The sequence below is a fragment of the Kwoniella mangroviensis genome, chromosome 2, assembly GCF_000507465.2.
Source record: "Kwoniella mangroviensis CBS 8507 chromosome 2, whole genome shotgun sequence".
NCBI classification, from domain to species: Eukaryota; Fungi; Basidiomycota; class Tremellomycetes; order Tremellales; family Cryptococcaceae; genus Kwoniella; species Kwoniella mangrovensis.
Window position 1 is genome coordinate 695,250 of NC_088828.1, and position 21,653 is coordinate 716,902.

At 42.9% G+C, this 21,653-nt stretch overlaps 11 protein-coding genes across 11 annotated transcripts; 6 read left to right on the forward strand and 5 right to left on the reverse strand.

Annotated features, from left to right (window-relative positions):
• Nucleotides 1-542: 542 nt before the first annotated feature.
• I203_107115 (uncharacterized protein) lies at nt 543-3,547 on the reverse strand (the record flags this gene model as incomplete). Its single annotated transcript, XM_019145201.1, has 3 exons — nt 543-1,037; nt 1,128-3,390; nt 3,450-3,547. 3 exons carry the CDS (start codon nt 3,545-3,547, stop codon nt 543-545), a joined length of 2,856 nt encoding a protein of 951 aa, XP_019005020.1.
• Nucleotides 3,548-3,964: 417 nt separating this feature from the next.
• On the forward strand, nt 3,965-5,206 carry I203_107116 (uncharacterized protein; the record flags this gene model as incomplete). Its single annotated transcript, XM_019145202.1, has 8 exons — nt 3,965-3,988; nt 4,044-4,117; nt 4,184-4,293; nt 4,359-4,445; nt 4,516-4,579; nt 4,640-4,731; nt 4,829-4,986; nt 5,069-5,206. 8 exons carry the CDS (start codon nt 3,965-3,967, stop codon nt 5,204-5,206), a joined length of 747 nt encoding a protein of 248 aa, XP_019005021.1.
• A 478-nt stretch (nt 5,207-5,684) lies between these two features.
• Nucleotides 5,685-7,500, forward strand: I203_107117 (mannose-6-phosphate isomerase, class I; the record flags this gene model as incomplete). The annotated part of the gene is made up of 6 exons (XM_065518135.1): nt 5,685-5,736; nt 5,796-5,890; nt 5,998-6,284; nt 6,414-6,800; nt 6,886-6,968; nt 7,055-7,500. 6 exons carry the CDS (start codon nt 5,685-5,687, stop codon nt 7,498-7,500), a joined length of 1,350 nt encoding a protein of 449 aa, XP_065372865.1.
• A 524-nt stretch (nt 7,501-8,024) lies between these two features.
• Nucleotides 8,025-8,956, reverse strand: I203_107118 (uncharacterized protein; the record flags this gene model as incomplete). Its single annotated transcript, XM_019145204.2, has 5 exons — nt 8,025-8,229; nt 8,376-8,422; nt 8,526-8,599; nt 8,687-8,724; nt 8,877-8,956. The coding sequence occupies 5 exons, from the start codon at nt 8,954-8,956 to the stop codon at nt 8,025-8,027; spliced, it is 444 nt and encodes a 147-aa protein (XP_019005023.2).
• Nucleotides 8,957-9,571: 615 nt separating this feature from the next.
• On the reverse strand, nt 9,572-10,521 carry I203_107119 (uncharacterized protein; the record flags this gene model as incomplete). The annotated part of the gene is made up of 2 exons (XM_019145205.1): nt 9,572-9,869; nt 9,935-10,521. 2 exons carry the CDS (start codon nt 10,519-10,521, stop codon nt 9,572-9,574), a joined length of 885 nt encoding a protein of 294 aa, XP_019005024.1.
• Nucleotides 10,522-11,635: 1,114 nt separating this feature from the next.
• I203_107120 (60S ribosomal protein eL14) lies at nt 11,636-12,546 on the forward strand (the record flags this gene model as incomplete). Its single annotated transcript, XM_019145206.1, has 4 exons — nt 11,636-11,713; nt 11,942-12,049; nt 12,127-12,330; nt 12,445-12,546. 4 exons carry the CDS (start codon nt 11,636-11,638, stop codon nt 12,544-12,546), a joined length of 492 nt encoding a protein of 163 aa, XP_019005025.1.
• A 582-nt stretch (nt 12,547-13,128) lies between these two features.
• On the forward strand, nt 13,129-14,565 carry I203_107121 (uncharacterized protein; the record flags this gene model as incomplete). Its single annotated transcript, XM_019145207.1, has 8 exons — nt 13,129-13,291; nt 13,347-13,434; nt 13,518-13,601; nt 13,667-13,740; nt 13,801-13,848; nt 13,933-14,013; nt 14,155-14,404; nt 14,475-14,565. The coding sequence occupies 8 exons, from the start codon at nt 13,129-13,131 to the stop codon at nt 14,563-14,565; spliced, it is 879 nt and encodes a 292-aa protein (XP_019005026.1).
• A 395-nt stretch (nt 14,566-14,960) lies between these two features.
• I203_107122 (uncharacterized protein) lies at nt 14,961-15,963 on the forward strand (the record flags this gene model as incomplete). The annotated part of the gene is made up of 4 exons (XM_019145208.1): nt 14,961-15,024; nt 15,099-15,164; nt 15,257-15,621; nt 15,793-15,963. The coding sequence occupies 4 exons, from the start codon at nt 14,961-14,963 to the stop codon at nt 15,961-15,963; spliced, it is 666 nt and encodes a 221-aa protein (XP_019005027.1).
• Nucleotides 15,964-16,149: 186 nt separating this feature from the next.
• Nucleotides 16,150-17,131, reverse strand: I203_107123 (uncharacterized protein; the record flags this gene model as incomplete). Its single annotated transcript, XM_065518136.1, has 3 exons — nt 16,150-16,671; nt 16,778-17,049; nt 17,125-17,131. 3 exons carry the CDS (start codon nt 17,129-17,131, stop codon nt 16,150-16,152), a joined length of 801 nt encoding a protein of 266 aa, XP_065372866.1.
• Nucleotides 17,132-17,258: 127 nt separating this feature from the next.
• I203_107124 (uncharacterized protein) lies at nt 17,259-18,383 on the reverse strand (the record flags this gene model as incomplete). Its single annotated transcript, XM_019145210.1, has 5 exons — nt 17,259-17,300; nt 17,384-17,416; nt 17,494-17,547; nt 17,629-17,700; nt 17,832-18,383. The coding sequence occupies 5 exons, from the start codon at nt 18,381-18,383 to the stop codon at nt 17,259-17,261; spliced, it is 753 nt and encodes a 250-aa protein (XP_019005029.1).
• A 1,754-nt stretch (nt 18,384-20,137) lies between these two features.
• On the forward strand, nt 20,138-21,465 carry I203_107125 (uncharacterized protein; the record flags this gene model as incomplete). Its single annotated transcript, XM_019145211.1, has 3 exons — nt 20,138-20,140; nt 20,212-21,273; nt 21,367-21,465. 3 exons carry the CDS (start codon nt 20,138-20,140, stop codon nt 21,463-21,465), a joined length of 1,164 nt encoding a protein of 387 aa, XP_019005030.1.
• Nucleotides 21,466-21,653: the final 188 nt, after the last annotated feature.

Genomic DNA, 21,653 nt, shown 5'->3' on the forward strand with positions numbered 1-21,653 from the left:
ATTGCATCCCCATATCGTTCGTGATCGCGGATGGCTAAGCCAAGAGAATACACTCACAATGGTACACACAGATCCAGATGACTGTCCAAGTCTTAATCTTACTAAGCTATCGAAGCTCTCAGTCTAATTCCCCCCTCTTCTTTAGATATGTATCGTATGCTGTCCAGTTGATGTCGTCGAGTCGTGTCTATATTGGTAATGAGATGTACATCGACCAGATATGGTGGGTTGAATGAGATGATCAGCGATGGATGGTGATTGTGTATGCTGTATGCTGTATGCTATATGCACCCAAGTAACTTACTCTTACAGCCGAACAAGGACAGGGTCCAGGTCCAGACTGTTCCCATGCTCCCTCTCTCTGTGGTCTGATCTTGACTGAATCACTCTGAGATGTAAATGTAATCTCGCCACCCATCTAGCGGACTATAAGCTTAATCCCATACCCCAATTACACCACTAAATCATTTGCTTCCGGAAGTGGCATATACATCTAGATAGAAAAAAGCAATGCATCGTACATCCTACCTTAGCCCCCAAGCTCACTTCTTCCCAGATACCATCCTCTCCAGCTCACTCGTCCCATACACTTGGAATTCCCCTCCTCCACCGTTTGAGCTCATATGCTGTTTCTTATTCTTGTTCGATCCAGCAAATTCACCCAATTTACCTCCGCTCTTAATCATCCTACCCTGTTTCCTAACCGCTTCATACATTCTTCTTTCAGTCTCGTTCCTAGCCGTCAATTCTTTACCTCCTCTCACTTCTTCTTCCGCATCATCCCCATCGTCACCTTCACCAGAAGGATGCTTCCTCTTCTTTACAGGAGCAGTTGCCGAACTGGTAATCTTTGTATTACTCTTAGTCGTGGATGACGTCGAAGAAGATAATTGACCTGGGGCTTCTCGTAGGGCGAATGATTTTGCCAAATGACCCAAATGAACAGATTTTATATGGAAGAATTTCTTTTCTTCCAGTGGATGCGTGGAGTAAGCTCGGATAAAGGATGAATAGGCTTTACGAGCCAGGGCAGCGTTCTGCGAATGACATCACGTTCAGCTCAGCTCCATCATCTCTGCGTACCTGATGATACAGATACGTAAGGTATGATCAGTAGTCTTACTCACCTGTGTACCGTCCAATACCCATCTTTCAAAACCCAGTTGAACTTCCGTAGCTCTATTCTCAAACTCATACCCCTGTCCACCGAATCCTTTCCTTAGAACATCCTCCACACCCACTTGCTGCAATTTCACACCCCCTTTCCCTTCTCCTTCTGCATTACCCATCTTGTTTTCCACCCAAGGTACCCAATCAATCTCATTCTGCGATATGAACGCCCAAGCTTCACCACCCTTTCCTGCTCTCGCCGTTCGTCCAACTCTATGTACATACTCGTTCGCACCCCCCTCAGTGGGTAGATCATACTGTATCACAGCTCGTACCAGAGGTAAATCCAATCCTCGGGACGCAACGGACGTAGCGAACAACACAGACGGTCGACTAGACGGGCCTGCAAATGATTTGAGTGAGGCCATACGTGTTCTGAGAGGTAGAGAACCATGTAATCGATGTAAAGTCGTATTGGGGAATAAAGGCGATGATAAAGTGATCAATTCCGATTCGGAGGAAGATGTTTTTTTGCCTTTCTTCGTTTTTCTTGATTTGATTGTGGTTGTACCATTCACTTCATCTGTACTTTCGTTTCCATCTTCATCTTCTTCTCCGTCTTCTTCAGAGTCAGCAGATGCGTTGTTATCGCCCATCTGAACTCCACCAAGTAACTTCCAATGAAAATCAACCGAATCAGTCGAACTTAGAAAAACGATAATCTTCGTGCCCTTTTCCGTATCCACCTTCGCAGCAGAGGCAATCAAAGATCTCAACAATGCTACCAAAGCTACCAAACGCAATTTGGTAGGTATTACCACGTATTTTTGAGAGAGTTGAGAAGGAGGTGTGAATTTCTCTTCTGATTCTTTAGGTATGACAATCGCTCCTGCTTCTTCTATAGCAGCTTTAACAGCATCATCTTTCATATCTTTCTTGTTTGGTGAATCTTGAGTACCCTTTTCAGGGTTGGAACGGAATACTATTGGATCTCTAAGAGCCATTCCCGATAATTTCTCAACTTTTGGATCAACAGTAGCCGAACAAAGTATATTAGTCCTTCCTCTATTCCAGAAATTCCATCTCATCGCTCCTCCACCTCCTTCTTCATCCATCTCTTTTTCAATATTAATCTCATTCTTCCTCCTACCCTCTAAAGCTTTCAAAATACCTTTGATAGTCTCTTCGAATCCCAAATCCATGAGACGATCCGCTTCATCTAGAACTAAAAACATCGTTTTTGCACATTGGAATGATGAAGTATTTTGGAGATGATCCAATAACCTTCCAGGTGTGGAAACCAAGATAGGTAGACCTTTTCTCAATCTTGCTTTTTCATGTGTACGAGTTGATCCACCAGTTAATAAACCTGATACTAACCATCTAGTAAATTGTCTATCATCTTCTTCGTCGAGTGTCAAACTCATCGATATCAGCTGTTCTACAACTTTGGATATTTGCTGTGCCAATTCTCTTGTGGGAGCGAGAATGATTGCGAGAGTACCGATAGATCGATCGATATAGGATAGTTTAGATAATGGTAATAATGTTTGAATGATAGGTAAGAGGTAAGATAGCGTTTTACCCGAACCTGTTTGAGCTTGAATCAGTACATCTCGAAGTGGTTTGGAAGTATCTTCTATCTGATCTGGATCTAAAGGAGAAGAGAGCATATAAGGTAAACAAGATCTTTGAATACCCGTTGGGTTCTCTACGTGCATCTTGTTCTTGAGATGTCGGATTAACAAGGGGTCCATACCCAAATCTGCAAATGTAGATGTATCGCTCACTAAAGGAGCGTTTGATGGGGCGCCGACAGGCTGAGCAGGTTGAGATGAAGATGCAGGAGCAGGAAGGGGGTCGGCAGTGAATAAAGAGGATATGAATTGAGGAGCCTTGGGCTGAGAGAAAGCTGGGATGGAAGTTGCGGGTAATCTTGATGGTCCAGCGTCAGATCTTGCAGGAGGGTGCGAGCGGGATACAGAAGGTGTAGGAAGAGATGAGCGAGGTTTATGTATTGTGGATACAGCTGGCTTGGTGATAGACTGAGATCTTGATGAGCCTGCTACTGCATTCACACTTGCACTGACACTTCTAACTTGAGGCACTGAAGCAGCAGGTTGTGGTCTCGGTTTCGGAGGCGCAACGAAAGAAGCGGGAGCGGGTTGAGCTTTCGGCTGGAAAGGGACGGGAGCAGGAGCAGGAGCAGAATTTGATACGTTGGTAGCTGTCTGCTTGAGGTTCTTGTACGAGTCTCTAGCATCTCTCTTAGCCTTGACACTAAGGTCCAAATCCATAATCAGCTCATCACATCTCGCAGGGTCAGAATGATAGCTCACCGATCAGTCCATCTCCCTCCTTTCTTCGCTGCGACATGCCTGACAGCTACTCCCGAAGCGGGCACTGCGAAGTTGAGCTCTATCCCGTCATCTGCCATGTTGTTTGAGTCCTGATGATGATGTACTTGTGGGTGGGTCAATGAGGTACAAGAATGATTTTGTATTTTCAGGAATTCGAAGGTGGACAACAAAATCTCTTCGACGGTCATCTCAGGCACGATCGAGAACAGCGTGGCTTATCACTCGTCAGATAACAGAATTAAATATGACGTGTAACGCATCCTTCCACTGTATGATGTTTTTCCAAGATGTACAAAGTGGAGGACGTTCTCTGAAACCTTGCATGTAGGAATACTTTCATGTTTTGTTTTGCAAGCAATACTATACTGTATCAATCATATCTAGACACGATACTAATCCAGCGAAGTATCTGCCAGCTATCCAACGTGGTCGAAGACTAAGCCAACAACGACTGTGAATGACCTCAATATAGCATAAATCGAATCAACCGGAGGATGTTCGTCCTTGTCGGTGTTAGGGTGAGCTTCCTTCACTTCGTTGCTGATTCAAGCTCATTCACTGATGAATGTATAGGACACAATCCCAGTCGCCCCAAAGACATTCGACCTACCACCTTCAATAACCATCCAAGATGCTATCAATCGAAAGTAAGCTGTTCTACTTTTTGAGTTACTTCTCAAAGTCCGTCAAGCTTATAGAGATACTTGTGATAGATATGCCAATAAGCTTGTTCCTGATAAAGGACTAGCCTTGTCGCTGTTCGATATACTCACTGCTGAGGATGGAAAAGTGACGTGGGGTAATGGAATGATGTATTATAAAGGTGAATCAGCTATCACACGTGCAGTGCTTACCCCATGCCAAACTGACGAACTGAATGGTGTACAGTGTCATTCAGATTAATGCTCTTCGCTCCGTTCGTTGGGGAAGTCATAGTTGGCAAAGTCTTATCTACCACCAAATCATACATAAGAGGTATGCTCTGCCCTATCAGCTACAAATGGTATGTGAATATGAATTGTAGCTGATTCGATTCGGAATACAGTTTCCTTGGGTTTCTTCCAAGACATATATATCGTTCCTTCACTCCTTCCTCCCAATTCCTCATAGTGAGCTTCTCTGTTTCTGGTCTTAGGAGAGTATAAGCTAATAATTCAATCACGTCTTAGCGATCCAACACAGAAGAAATTCTTCTGGGTATCACCAGATGACGAAGGGACGCTTCTGACTCAAGAACAATTAGCGAATAGTATAGTAGCGGGTGAGTCCGGTCGTCCCGTGTCTCAAATCCTCCATGCATGTATGGATGGCCCTGGATGTTTGGTTTGCTGAGATTTTAGGATGATTTGGATGTGTAGATCGATTATACATAGATGATGGAGAACCAATACGGTTCAGAGTCGATTCAATAGATTGGCAGGATGTCAGACCAACACCTCAGAGTGCTTTGGCTGAGAGAGAAGGAGAGATGGTGATAGAGAAAGATCCGATAGAAAAAGCTGGTTTTAAGATATTGGTGAGCCATCCTCATCTACCATGACTCATCACCGTCATATTGGTTTTGAAGCGAGGCTGACGATTCGTCGCGTTCATCTCAGGCTACGATAGCCGAGTCAGGCCTGGGAGTCACATCGTGGTGGTCTCAAGGTGAATTTCAGGAAGAAGAGGGGGAGGAACAGGTGTATGAGGAAGGAGAAGAAGCGGACATGGGAGAGGCGAAAGAGGAGGGTATATAGAATGATGATTTCACTCCCAGGTTTAGCACTCGTACAGCGAAAACAACGCGACGTGGTTTCAAAACTTTCATAGATCTCTAGATGTAGTATATATTTCATCATCTTCCCCTCAAATTGATCTGATCATGTACTTCTTATCACCGTGCAGTTGCATCATGATTCATGGTCATGGCATGTCCATGGACTTTTGGAGAAGTGACAAAATAGTTTAACCGTATTTAACCGAGTTGCTCTAATTCACCTCCACCTGATATGACCACATAGCACAGTGATAGAGCAATGACGTCGAAAAGGTAGAGGCTCATTAATGATACATTTCGATGACCACATAGCACATATCTTGGAAATGAGCAATGGAATGGAATTGTAGAAACTCCTTTTGATAAGTTATATCAACAGCATTAGAACTTTGGGATCGTCTTTTTTTCGCCCATTTGCCTCGACTCGTAAGACAACTGCAACATAGCCAACCACCAATATGTCAAATTCAGGAATAACCCGATTGATCGTCCACCCGAACGATTACCCATGTATGTGATTCTCGAAATGGTCACTGAGATCATGAGCTGATGATGGATCATGAGACTAGGGGGTAAAGTAGGAAGAGACAGTTTGGCAGGACGATTGACTGAAAACGCTTCAGAGCCAGGATTCGAGTTTAAGCCTGATCAACCGTATGCCGAGGTAAGTTGTATCTTCCAGTCGTATATCACACGTCCATCATCCTTTCAACAAGTTTTCGATATCATTCGAGGATTCTAAAAGATCTCTTGCTGATTTTATAATGGTAGCTATGGATGGGTACTCACCCAACCAATCCGGCTTCACTCCATTCCTCCCCCTCAACCCTCCTATCAAAACATCTCGAATCGCATTCGGAGCTACTAGGTTCATCAGGAAGCAAATTCAATCCCCCTTTCACAGGAAAGAAAGGATCCGGTACAGAAGGTCAAACAGAAGGTCACGTACCGTTCTTGTTTAAGGTGTTAACTTGTAAACAGGCTTTACCACTTCAGATTCATCCTAATAAAGAATTGGCTAAGAAATTACATGAGGAAGATCCTGAGAAATACCCAGAGTAAGTATTATCGGTTTTGCCTCGTTTACCAAATTACGGATGAAGGACAATTTCGAATCACCAGAAAAGTATTATTCATTTATTACTATATACTGATGTTTGTTCGACTTCTTCCGATTGATACTGTAGTATCAATCATAAACCTGAGATAGCAGTTTGTCTATCCCCCTCTTTCCTGGGATTCGCCTCTTTCAGACCATACAACCAAATTATCAGCTTCCTCACCAAGACTCCTGAAATTGCCAATCTCTCTGGAGACATCAAGAACAAAATCGATCAATTTGCGAAAAACCCCACAGGAGATGTATTGAGAGAAGTATGGGAAGGGTTCCTTCGTTTGAGCGATGACGAGTCTGTAGTCAAGCAGTATGCCGAACGAGTACTTAAAGAAGGGGTCGAGGCGTTCAAGGATTTTAGTGGAGAAGGTTTCTCCGATAGGGAGAAAGAGAATTTGTTAAAAGCTATCAAGTTGTCTAAAGAGTATTATCATGGTGATGGAGGGTTGTTCTCTACTTTGTAAGTTGTTGATCGACCGGTCACATACAATACGAAATTAGTTGACTCGACGATGTGTATATGTGTTTTTCCATATTGATTTTAGATTCTTCCTTAATCTCGTCGAATTGAAGAAAGATGAAGGGATCTACGTAGGAGCTGATGGTCCACATGCATGGTTAGAAGGTGGTAAGTTCACTATTTATCGTGATCTTGATCCATTAATTCATATAGATGTGCTGTATTGAGGCTGATTTGATTCACACGCTACGTAGAAATCGTCGAACTCATGGCTATATCAGATAACGTCCTCAACGTAGGATTTACCCCTGACGAAGATAAAGATGATCCTTCCCTCGTATCTAAGACAGTCACCTGTCAATCTAAAACCCCCACAGAACTCAAATTGATCTCCCAAATATTTTCGAAATCTCAAAAAGGACAGAGTAAAGTATACAAAGTTCCTTTTGAAGAATTCAGTATATTGAAAATATCCAATGATGATGTTCTTATACCATTCGATGGACCTGCTATTGCCATTGTGTCAAGTGGCACTTGGGATATATCAGGTGAAAAGGCTGAAGAAGGAAGTTGTTGGTTTGTAGGAGCTGGAACAGAAGTTGAGTTCGAACGAGAACGAAAAGATGGAGGTGAAGATGCGCAAGTTTGGATTGCATTTTATGATGCTGATGCTGAGAAGGATGAGGTTGGAGAAAAGTAAATGCAATTGTTGTATAAAATACATAGACGACATGATATAAATATAAAATATGAACAAACAAATAGTGAATCCGTTGAGGATCACAGTACAACCAGGATTTACTGATCTTTGGATATAACATGAAAATACAATGATACAGTGTTGCCACCTCTTGATCGGCTTCGTTCACTCAAGTTACTTCCTCCTCGTCGATCAACCCTCAAATACCACCCTGCCTAGTCTTACTTCTTGTCTCTGTCTAAAGGTGCGATGGCTGAATTGGGGATTTCATAACATTCCTTCTCACCTGTGAGAACAGAAAAAAAAAGGAGTCAGTACTCGTGAGATTCGCAGATGATCATGGGTACAAGTACGAGATGATCCGAGTCCCTTCAACCTTGGGCTCGATCTAGCCCGCCGTGACAAATAGCAAATCTGTAGGAGGTCACATCGCTACCCTCTCTTGTTTGAAGGATTATTTCATTCTCCTTGCGGTCTTCCAGTGACCAATCACAATCAGTCTTTCAAGCAACGAGGAAGAAAACCTAACCTTTCACACGCTTCTGCATAACCTTCTCACAGCCCTCGAAAACTTTCATACACTCTTCATTCGATTCTTTCCAACTTTCAATCTCACCTCTGACCACCTTTTGAACCTCTTCTTCGAGTTTTGACAATTTCTCGTACAATCCGAGCGAGGTGGTCTCGCGTTGGTTGATCTCTTGAGATAACCGAGTATGAATATCGTTTCTTCATGCGAAAATATATGAAAAGCGGGTCAGAGTCAATAGTCACAGCTCTTAACGACGACGAAGAAGAAGAAGAAGGGAAAGGATGAGGAGCAGTAGTTTTTTTGATTGCCAATGTTAGATAGACTCCCACTTGACTTGACTTACAATTCTTGTTTATGTCTTATATTTTTCACGAGTTGATATTCCGCCTTCTAATTTGATTCAATCACAACATCAGTTTATACAAGATACATCAATCTGCTAACTTGTTTACCGTGGTCATCCCCCAAACAATGTGATGATAAATTTACTTACGATACTCTTGGTTTCCTTCTCAGCTTCAGTCAAAGCTGTACGTTGTAATTTTTGATATCTTGCTATTACCTTGCCTGTACATCATGTCCCACTTATCATATCAGAACATGAAAAGGGCATAATACCAACATCGAAATGGACTATGAGGGTGGTTCACTTACGTTGAATCTCGACCAGCATCTGATTCAAATCGGGTGGTCTATCAGAGGAAAAATCATTGTTAATTTCGTTTATAAATCTGTTAATTTACCAAAGTCTCATTCACCATTCATCGTCTGTGTATGTATACATTCTCTCCAAGAGGACGCGAAAGAGAATCAAAAACAGTCTTCAAGGAACAGTGCAACTCACTCATCTCCACCTTGACTCGATGACTCTTCGATATCAATGGAAGATTCCTTTTGCGCTTGCTCTGGACTCCATCGTGACATGTTGTATTTCCCATACGATGCGTGATCAGTATGTAGTATCAGTGTATAAATGTAAGTGGTAAATGATTAGTGAGGCTCGGAAATCTCACTGTTGACATAGATGCGAGAATGAACAAAGGCAGAAGAGAAGAGGATAAGAAAAAATCTCAACTGGAAGAGTTAGCAGTACTGAGTGATATCGTCAGCTCAGTGTAAGCACAGAACATGATCGACGCACAGACAGCGACACAGACACATTATCGCAGTACAGTCCACCCACCCTTTGGTAGGGAAATTGTTCATATTTGGTTTACTGCATATTCGATTCGATTCAATCCATTTGCTTCTATTTATCCTATCCTATCCTGTCCAGTGAAAGAGGGAAAAAAAGTTCGTACAAAGAGGAAACGACATCGATAACAAGAAGAAATGTCAAAAGACAAATAGAAATCTCCCAGAAGAACGAAAGACAAAAGACAAACAACGAAGGAAGAATTTCTATAGTACTACACCCCCCCCTCACCCTACTAACATAGGTTTATGAACAAACCATCAAGACATAGATAGAGAAGAGCATCAAGACTAAGCTAATCAATATACAACGTGTTGTTTGTGCCTATATTACCGATTCATTGTTCAATCCTCCCTCTTTCTCTTCTGTGTCAACGAAGCTAGAGCAGCCTGTAAAGAAGGTGGGTTCGATCCTGAACTTGATGTAGAAGAGTTGGTTAATGAAGCAGGTAACTGTTGACCTGAGGGACCGTTCAATACTATAGCTTTTAACAATCTGTTCTCATTCTCCAATGACGTGTTCTCAGCTTGTAACGCAGCCAATTGAGCTTCGAGATCTTTGGCACGTCGTTCCAAAGCTTGCTCTCTCTCTTTCTTCTTGGCTCGGAATCTTGCTGATGCTTCGGTATTACGTCTTCGTTTGCTGCAAATTGGCTTGAATCAGTGACCGTACATCATATATACACATGAGGGATGACAGCGACTTACTCTTCCTCGATCTCTCCTTGACCTGCGCCCAACTGCTTCAACCTCTTCGCACCTGTCACTCTGTCATCGGGGGAATCACCAAAGATCGATGCTGATCCAAGGACATCCGAGGTGTTTATAACTGCTGGTGTAGGTGCCGAAGAGGGAGTTTGAACGATGTTAGCATTGTTGTTGGCGGTGTATGGCGAAGGTAGAGGGATGAGGTAGTTGGGTGGTAAAGCCGAGGTAGAAGCTACGGCACCAGCGGCAGTCGATCCATGAGAAGAAGATTGTCCAATGTAAGCTGCAATGAATGATTCTAATGTTGGTGCGGAACCCTTCTCGTTAGGTTTAGTAGGAGTTTGAGCGATTGGTGTAGGAGCAGGAGCGGAAATAGGAGCGATCGATTGATAGTTTGATTGGTCCTCTGGTAAGGGTTGTTTCTGCTCGGATGGTGAAGGTACATCACCAAAGTTTCTAAATAGTTCATCGGCATGTAAGAAACCCCAAAATGCCTCTTCCTGCTCGGGGTTCATGGCGGCTGATGGTGGGGTGTTACCAGGTATGGCGTTGAGCGTTTGAAGATGTTCAGGTAGATCCGGGAACATGATGTAGAGTGGGAGAAACCTTTCGGTGAACTGGTTAGATGAGGCGAACAAGTATGTTATATGTCTGAGACTGGACTTCTTGATGATATAAAGGATCGATCAAGTTGAGACGTTGGGTATGGTTGTATAAAAGGAAGAGGGGGTTTTGTCGGACTGGATGGTATTTGTATATCTAGAGGCAGTGTTGTGAGATGTCGCGATCTCTGATGGGTGGTATGCAGGAGTGGGGGTGAACAAGTGGATAGTGTTCGTTTTTGATGGTAGTTGAGTGATGATGTGTGGTCTTGAAAGAACGTGTGGGACGTGATTGATGGTGATTATCTAAGTTATGGTATGTTGGTTCGATGGTGATCTTTTGATGTCAATCTTTTGTTCCGGGTTGATGGTGAGCTTGATCTTTAGCTTTTGGCTTTGATCTTTTACTGATGACCTTGACGTATTCTTTGTTGATGACAAAGTATGCTGTAAGAAAGAAGAGTTATTCCAAATTGGGGTTGATGGGTGAATTTGGAATAAACCATCACTCGATGAGGGGGGGAATTTGGAATAAATCGAATCGATGAAAACTCAGGGTAAAATTTCATCCTATTCCTAAAAAGGCAACTAAAGAAAACAATAGAGAATGATGGTACCTCGTCAACTCCACTTGATTGGTCAGACACATCTCACCGCCACACAGGAGTTACTCGGCTTTATTGGTCTGCGCTGTTTTCGGTGATAAGAACATCGCCGATCGCCACTCGTTTTGACTGGGTATCAGCCAGTGCCACATCTTCAATCCTTTGCTTTGCGCGTTTCGAGAACCCCACCCACTGCACTGGCTCAGTCAGTGAGTCAGTCAGTATCCGAAGCACACTCAGACTGTCAGTGTCACCGTGAGCATCGGATTGTAGGATTGTGCAAAAGTCATTTCGACAAACGTCAATAACCTATATACCTCCTCCATCCTTCAAGACTTCAAGTCTATATACTATCACTTTTCAAAAACCCTCGACTTCTTACGCTCAGAGTTTGGACAAGATGGTGGTGAGTTGATTGTTTCTGCTTTGAAGGTATTGGAATAGGTCGAATTGGATGGAGGATTATGGATGAGAAATGGACACGGAAAAGCAAGATGGGACGATGGGACACATCAAGGACTCAAGATTTATCAGCATCAGCTTCAGCAAGTCAACAAACAGGTAGAACGAATGTGGAGTGGATACATCATATCGAGAGGACGAGGAGAAAGCCACAAGTCTCGAGCAGGAATTTGGACATAATCATCTTGGTCACATCGGCCTAATGGGGATATTCAAAGTCCTGCCAGACAGCTGGAACAGAAGATTGTGATCGAATGACGATGAGATGGAATGCTGGGAATCAAATCAATGAAGAAGATCACAGATTAGAAACTGACTCATGTGTACTCCCATTTTAGCAATCCACATTCAAGCGATTTGTCGAGGTAGGCCGAGTTGTTCTCGTCAACGATGGTCCCTCAGCTGGTAACCTCGCCGTTATCGTTGAGATCATCGACCACAACCGAGTGAGTGTATCCCAATCATGCAAACGTGGTGCGATCATTGACATTTTTTGCTTTTGCTTTTGCTTTCCTTCACTTAGGCTCTCATTGATGGACCTACCACTTCCGTACCCCGACAAGCCTTCCCATACCGAAACCTCATCCTCACCCCTTACACTCTCGCTTCCCTCCCCCGAGGCGCCGGTAACGGTGTCGTCAAGAAGGCTTTCGAGAAATCAGGTGTATTTGAGAAATGGCAAGCTAGCGGATGGGCCAAGAAGTTGGCCGCTAGACAACAACGAAAGGTGGGTTCGGCTTATACTATGCCCTCGATCATGCTTGTGTCATGGTCTACTTGACATCATGTCTCTCCCTCATGTCATGACATTCATGCTAATATCATTTGGTTGGTGATATAGAACGCCTCTGACTTTGACCGATTCCAAATCCACCTCGCCAAGAAATCAAGACGAGAAGACGTAAGAAAGGCTTACATCAAGGAGAAGAAGGCTTCTGCTTAAACTAGTAAAAGCAAAGCTCGGATGAGGGATGAGGGATGGAAAAGGAACGATTGATATTGTAGAAGGTTTTTTTAGATCTACAATTCATTCGTTGCTTTTGGTTTGGGTGTTATGACATTTTCTGATATCGCATACAACCTCAAACAGACCACCTCATCATAGGGTCATACAACATGGTACTGAGATTGAGTGTGTTGGGGCTCGCTGATCACCATGATGAAGTTGAGGTTGATCTTGCGATTCTACTCGGGTCATGGCTATCCCTTCGATTGCACGTCGATCGTTCATTTGTCCAGAAGACTTGCCTTAAATTACAGTCAATCATGAAAAAGGACTTGATTGATAATAAGCTCGTATCGATCTGCGACTGTAGTACAAGCAGTTCACGTTCACTATGATCGCATTCTCACAATTCGATGTTTTGATATCGCGAGCCCATTCATATCATGATGAGGGTTTACGGTGATATCCGAAATACCACAAATTCCACTCACTACAGCAACTTGCATCATACTTGACTGTCCATACAACCATTCTCATCTCTCCGAACAACACAAGTCATAAACTGTCACCACAATCATCATGACCAAGCTAAAGGTAGGGTGGCATCGCGAGCACTTCCTCTCGCCTCTGCTTCAATTTGCAGAGCAAGATAAGGGCGATACGTTCGAACTGGTGGAATGTCCAGGTGGAACGGGGGAGATGCAAGTGAAATTGAAGAATGGTGAAATCGATCTATGTATCGGTGGGTACATCTAGCATATCAATAACATAGCTAATACAATGCATGATGTACGTAGCTTTGACAGATGCGCTGATAGCTGGACTAGCGAATGGTCAGGATTCTTATAAACTAGTTGGAAGATATATCGCTAGTCCTCTCAGGTGGTAAGTGCGATATCCAAACCCCCCAAATGATTGTTCAGTACATACATGACACAACTGTGCTAAATCTACTTATATCTGTGCAGGGCTATCATAACAGGTAAAGATAGCCAGTATAAGACCGTCGATCAATTGAAGGGTACGACATTTGGTATATCTAGATTAGGCAGGTCAGTTAATATTGTCTGATCGTGTCGATCACGCATGACAAACAAGCTCATAAAGGTCATTCTAGTGGATCTCAAGTGATGGCCTCTGTGTTATCGCTTAACGAAGGCTGGACACAAGATGAACAACCTAAATTCAAAGGTGCATCAATCTCCCCACACATTCATAGGTCACAGATGAGCTGACGGCCATAATGTACAGTGAATGGTCAATTCAAACCACTAAGAGATTCTGTCAATTCCAGTGAAAGTGAGTCAGCACTGCACCTCAGAACGATCGCATCCTCATCGCTTCATCACTAAAGAAGCTGATTGTACGCCCTTGGTGATCCAGCATCAGTATTCCTGTGGGAATGGTTCACTACGAAACCATACGTGGATTCAGGTGAAGTGAGGTTCATCGGGTCTGTATATAGTGAGTATCATCTTCTCATCTTGTTTATCATACCATCATTTCATTGTTCTGCTCTTCTGGAAGGTATATGTTTCCTCTCATCATTCATATGCATGACATTCCGTACCAGACTCATAGCTGATTGATAATCCTCATCTCCAGCCCCATGGCCATGCTGGCACATAGCCGCCTCCCCTTCATCCTCTTCAGCCCAAATATCTCAATTCCTTACCTCACTCCAACCGTATGTGAGGCAGTTCAATTCTCCCGAAGCTAGGGAAAAGGACGATGTGGATTTCGTCACTTCGTACTTTGGACATCAGAGGGAAGACGTAGTGGAGTGGTTGAAGAGCGTTAAATGGGAAGAAGATCTGTTACAGGTCAAAGAAAATGTTGTGAGAGAGACCCTCAAGTAAGTTCACACATCTCAAATATTCAAGTACGAATACATACGTGAGCTAACTGATGACTCGATGATATAGGGTGCTAGCTAAAGCGGGTGTGGTCAAGCCCGAAGCTGAGAATTTGGATATAGGTACTTTTGTCAATACCGATGTAGCTCAGATTGTATAATTCCACCACGCTGTGCTATGCATCTAACACGAATGAAGCGAGTAATCTTAATCAGCTTGTTACATACCTGAGTAGACAGACACGTACAGGTAATACAACACAAGTGGGATGATGTTCGATTTCCCCACTTTTGGTTCCAAAATCTCCTCCACTTTCTTTTGGTAAGATAGCGATAACGCGACGATGACGCATTTCAGAGTGGAGGGTGATCGATGAGAAACAAGTATTCTATCGATCATTGGAATGGGTCTTCTACATAAAAGACTGCTTGATATATACACCCACGCACACCGATTCCTTGTACAACAGCAGTCAGAATAAGTTATCCTCACGCAAACCAATAAGTTCATCTATTCAACCTGTTCGTTACCAACTTGCTCAGAAGATCTACAATAATGTCTAAAACCCCTTGGTTACCTCTCATCGAGCAGCAGCTCAAGGAGAATCCAAAGTCGACCAGTAAGTTACCTCAAGCGAGCACTTTCCATATACACGAGACATTCAGTGTTTGATTCTCTGTTTAATCTCTGCAGCATATGCATTTTCGACACTCTCGGAAGAAGGTAATCCCAAAGTACGATTTGTGATCCACAGGGGTAGTAAGTCTACTTCTCAGTCCCTCAAACTAGTCTTGGCACTCGTAGACTCCCTACATGTTTATGCACTGAACATATCGTATTCGATAATCTAGTTACTCCCAATGCTTTGTTGTTAACTACGACCGACACCCGAATGTCTAAACCCAAACATCTCTCTTATTCTCCCACAGTCGAAATAGCATGGTGGATAGAAGCTACCAACGTTCAATTCCGAATCACCGGTAAAGCCGTCTCTGTCCCCACTCCTAGCAGTTCATCGATCCAAGAGGCAATTAAGACCCTTGGTGTAGAGGGATTGGAAGAGGGGAGTGAAAAATGGTGGACAAGTAAGAGGAAGGAATTATGGGGTGGTGTAAGTGGACATCTGAGGGCGGGGTTCGGTAGACCTACACCTGGAAAGAAGTTGGATGAAGTTGAAGGGAGTGATAAGTGGCCTGAGACTATACCTGCTGAGTCGGTAAGTGGATTATATAATATTCTCTCTTGGTGCGATTTAGGATATCATTCATTCAATGGACACCAACGTGCCAACGAATGGTGTTAACATCATATATAAATTTTGCACTCTCACTACGAGCCTGAGATACAGTAGACAACGGTCTGACTGACTGACTTCGTAAATCTACAGGACAAACCAGACGAACAAAAGACGATCGACGCTGCCTACGACCACTTTGCGATCATTGCTATTGCACCCGAGGCAGTCGAGTATCTCGAATTAAAACCTGTTCCCAATAGACGTACCCAGTGGAAGAGGAAGGAAGGTGGGGAATGGGAAGAAACCAAAGTGGCTCCTTGATTGGCTCGATCTGAGATAGATCGATCGTTAGGAGGATTAAGTACTTTCGTTTGTGAAAAGTAAAATTATAAACAAATGCATTTAGTTGTCTATTAGATACAACATATATTCTACCTAGGATGCTAGGATCTACAACAATATCATAATGCTCAATTGTCCAAGAGATATTATCATTAAATACAATCGTTACACCAATTCACCAGCATCCGATCTCCCAGCTATACTCTGCTCCTGATCTACCTGTACACTCCCATGTCCATGTAAAGTGATTATCATCCCCGATGAAGGGAACGTATCATCATTGACTTTATCGACATGTCTTAAATCTTCTTTTTCTTCCAACTCGAAAGTTTGTCCACTTTGTTCTGGTGAAATACCACTACCGCTCGGCCCACCTTCTCCAGAGGTCGTCACCAATTCGGAATCTAATTGAATTTCACCTAAGAAATCACCTAAGTCCAACTTTTTCACATGTTGGGTATGAGAACGCATTGGGTTTTGATGATGTATTCCATCACCTATGGTGATTGGCGGTAGATCTCCTTTCCTATGCCTATGGCGATTAAACCTCGGTAACTGAGGTATAGATGTATCAGCACTTTCATTTTGATTTGTGTTCCGATTAGATTTTGTCAAACGTAAATGATGAAAGAGGTTTGACCATTCTTCTTTAGAAGTGGGTATATTCCATGCTCTAAGTATATCAGACTGCCGATAAACCCACCAACAAAAATCAGTATCAATTACCTGGTTTTTGGTTTTGAATCATATACAGTGGAAAATGTATACTGTATCTTGTATAGTTGATGCTCACCTGAGAAGCAAAACATATGAATCCAACTAAACCCATCGAAGCGAAGAAAAAATCACTAGTTGGATCTGTGATGGTCTTATCGAATGCCTGATAGAGTGAAGTTGCGATCATTCCCATCGTCCAAAATACTAATAATGATACCCTGACATAAAAGCGGGTGTTGAGTAGTCGGATAATTGTGGGTTTGAAGTTCAGACCGTGTGATGAATTGGGGAGGTTGGTGGTTCGGGATGTTTGGTGGAAATGTTGGAGAATAAGGAAGAGGACCCATACTACGATCGATATAACGGAAGTTGAGTTAGCAACGGGTTTATGCTTTATTGTAGCTGGAAGTGAATTTCACTCACATTCCATTATGAGGGTTAGGATCGCAATCACCCCTGTTAGAATTTGGTATGACCGTCGACAACATTGTCATTTCCGAGTCAACACTGGAGACTGCTATTTTCACCGGGAAGGACAAATCAAGAGACATTTCTACTCACATGTGTAAATCAAGTAAAGAGCAATAAAAAGGAGTGGGCTGTTGTACAGTGGGTTAAAATTGATCAGCTCCCAATAGAATGATTCACTGGGATACTTGGCTTGAAAATGGGCGACACTCACAATAAGAATAGGATTTTTCGCATTGGACGTTAACTTTCATGGGATAAATTGGTGATATCAGTACAATACCCAACAAAATATTCCGTTCACACCTTGCTGGATTTACTTACAATGGTCATGCTTGGCATGAAACCTATGACGAACAAATACGGTAATACCAGTAACTGATCCAATAATTACGTATTAGCTTTCTTGTGACTTTCTTAATCCCGATGAATGATGGTGATGACGGGATAGCGACTTACGAAAAAGAGCGTGAAACGTCCTCTGAATTTATCGAAATAAGGTCTCGTCAATGTGATAGTTTTGAGCCATAGCTATGTGATTTTAGATTTATCTTGTCAGTTGTCCTATAGTTTCAGCAGCGGCTTGAATGATGTATTGGATCGTACAAGGTTGTTCTGATATCAGGATACTGGATAGAAGAGGATAGAAAGGATTGGCTCACCCTAAGTACTACCGAAAGCACCACACTGACTTGAGCAGCTTGGGATCCAGCTTGCAATATAGCCTGAGCTCTACATAACCGAGCATGAGGCAGGTATAAAATCTCCTCTGTATCTATCCTGCCTCCACTCGCAAACCAATATAACAAGTTCAACATACTAACCAGGATAATGACGATGAACGAATTGATCAGACATGGATCACGTTGAATACGATGTATAGGTGTTGTCGTCTTCCTCCTAATAATACTATTACGAGTATTAGTCGTGGTCGTAGATGATTTCGTAGTAGTCGTGGTGAGGCTCAATCGTTTGATCTTTATCTGTGATACCTTGTTTGATACTCTTGTTCCAGACAAAAGGATCGTTGCCACCGATAACCCCAAAAAGACTATACCCAGTATATTAATTATCCCATAGACCAATACTTGTTTTTCCGAAACTACCGCTTTCTGACCGTAGTAAATCGTATATGGGTCGGTATTGTTAGAGAGGGAGTCGAGATAGGTGCTGTTGGGAAAATGGAGATAGGGCGCGTCGTGCCAGCTGGCCATTTTATGAAAGAAAGGGGTTTGCTGATGTTGGAGCGACCACTGACGTTCTTCACTGAAGTATCATATTCTGCCAAAGCCAATTGGTCTGATGGGATGTGAACTGGTATCTTCCTTGATTTGATATTTATCTATCTGATGATTCCCTGCAGTCGCTGTATAAGTTGATAGTCGTTTGATCTTAATCTTCGAGATTTTTCTCAGCTCGGAACATAATATATTGGGCTGACCTGAATATGAGAGAGATAAAAGGATATCAGATAATATAGCGAGCACTAAAGAAGGGCCATCTGATTGATCAGAGATCGACTTACTACATCGATCAGGTTAAGTATAAATCAAAACTCCCAAATCAAGGACAATCACAACGTCGTAAATTGCTCGCATACCTTTGCGTAATATCCACAAAGGAAACCATAGACTTGTTCGGTTGCCAATCCAAATGACGACTTACACGCGGTATGTGGTTGAGCTGATGAGAGAGAAAGACGTTGGTGTTGATGGTCTTGTGCGGTGCGGTGCCGGTATTACAATATTTTGGTACTGTAGATCATAGACCTGTTTATCTTGTTAAGGGTAACAAGGGTAAGAATAAAAAAAGCCACTGAGATAACATTTCAGAGTAATGTAATGAATGATACGAAGGAAAATCATACCAAAACACGCGGTTGAGATGAGAAGAGCAGATATGTTGCTCGATGGGGCTGGGATGGGGTTCACGTAAATTCAACGAAGCCGTATCGTAAGAATTCTCTTTTGGCTGAAGGGCCCCTTTTCCCACATGATCACGAGCAGCCAATCCGAGCAGTGAAAGCATCTTTGACAATTCGGAGGTATACTTTCCGGAGTGGTATGATCGCACACTATGTATCCAGCATTACAGTTACTCTCATTAAATGAGTGACTTGACGGACTCATCACCGAAAGTGAGAAGTAGAAAAAAAAAGATTAAGGAATATAATTACGCAAGTTCTGAGACCAGTTTAGGCTTTATAGACTTTGGTAGATCTCACGGGTCTCTGCAATTGTATAGACTTTATATGCTTCATACTCTTGATGCACATGGGCATCGATGAGAGGACATGATGAAGAGCGAGAGTATTGATGTTGACTTGGTTATAGCTGCTAATCAAGAACGATGATCTTGATCGGTGGTGGACCATGAGAGTTTGCTGTTTTCTTTTTAAGGTTAACGAGCTAACTAACCATATGACAAGCTTCGAACCGGGCCTAGGCACGTACGATGCTTGAACACCATAATCATTACTATACTGCCCCTAAGGCATTTTTGGCTCTTGACCGGTTTTGCAGAAAAAATGAAAAAAAGAACGAAAAGACACGTCGTACTACTAAATTATAGTAATGTTGCTTTGCACAGTCGAGTGATCCAAATCGAAGTGGAACCGAGACATGGCGTAAGGCATCGCTGGGAACATGATCCTGTGAGAGCGGATGTCGAGGTAACGATTCTGATGCGGATGCAGATCTCGGACAAGTCTCGAACGGGTAATTTGGTTAACGGTAGTAACCGGTGGTCTTCAGACTACTGTATGGTCGCCCTTTCGGAAAGACGATCAATCGTGGGAAAGTTGATTGGATCGTCACTGGGCTCGATCCTCTTGATCCGATGTCCCAACGTCATTCATTTTTATTCATTAAATTCGCCTGTTTCTCACTGCGAGAGTAAACCTACGAGTTACTTAGTTATTCAGATAATTCTCCCTGCTGCTTCATAGTCAGCTGTCTCCAGATACAATATGGTCAGTTCATCTTCATCCCTCTGGACGTTATGGCAAGCACTGATCCTTATCCCATACATTGAACCACCCAGTCTCGCCCTCGTCGATCGGTTGTAGCTCAGCCAGAAGCGGACCAAGACCCAAATGTGGATCCTGACTACCTCACTCTGAGCGCCAAACAGCAAAGGAATATCGACAGAGCTTTCAATAGAGGGATACAAATACTAGAAGCAAGAGGGAGGAAAAGAAGGAAGGTTCAACATTCGCCGGTGCCCATGAAGGACGAACAAGGGGGCTTTGTAGATGATGGTGAAGGAGGGGGGTTCATGGTGGAAGATGCTGGTGGTGAAGGAGGGTTTGTACCTGATGATGAAGAGGGTGGTTTTATGGTAGATGATAATGATCAAGGAGGAGGATTTATGGTGGATGATGATAATCAAGCAGGAGGAGGGTTCCTACCAGATGATCAAGAAGATCAAACCTCATCGACAAATACTGGAAAAAGAATACCATTGCATCTCCTTCCTTCTTTATTGAGCTCTTTGGGACTACCATCCGACGAAGATGTCTTGGCGGTGTTCAAAGCTTCTGCATCGGGATGGGAAGAGGATGGGGAAGACAACTCACGTCGGACAGGGAAAAGGGGAGCAGGAGCGGAGGGAGAGGAAGAAGGAGGTGCAGGAGTGGAATTGAAAGATTTCAGAGCTGTCTGTGCGGCTTTGATGGGTCCGGACGACGGCAACGGCGATGGCGAGGAAGATGAGGATGAGGATGAGGATGACTTTGAAATACCTTCGGAAGAATCTGAATTATCATCTTTGTCAGGATCGGAATATGGTGAAGATAATGATAATATATCCGGAACGAAAGGGAAAAACAAAAGTGGGAATAAGGTCAAATCGAGAGATTTTGCTGAGACCGAGGACAACGAGTCTTTACCGGCGCCTAAACGAAAAGGAAGAAAAGGGAAGAATCTAGATATCGACTCCAGTGGACGGATCAAATTGAGTTCAAGACAGAAAGAATTAGCTATGGATATTTGGGAAATGCTGAAACCCCCTTCGTCCACGAGGAAAGGCGAAGGCTATGTATTAGGTAGAGATGAAGTGAGGAAGTGGGTTAGAGAGTTGGGTGAGATGTGGACTGAGGAAGAGGTATGTAAAGTTCTGCTTGTCATCCCATTCTGCATTGAATACTACGTGGAAAACGAACAAGCTGATGATGATATGTTATATGAATAATGATAGATCACCGAGATGGTCAGTTTATTCTCGACGCAACATGAAGCTAGAGGATTATCATTTGATGATTTTGGTGGTGTCATGTTACGAGCTGGATTAGTTTGATCCGATTGTCGTTAGAATCATTAGTTGTATAACCATTATCTCATGTATAATGAGAATTTGTAACCTTAAAAGATACTTTCATGATACATATTTGAGTAATGCTATAATTTGTCCTATTATTTAATACTTCTTGATACAAGTGACTACATGATTCAATTTCCGCTAAATTACCGTTTTTTCGGGATGTA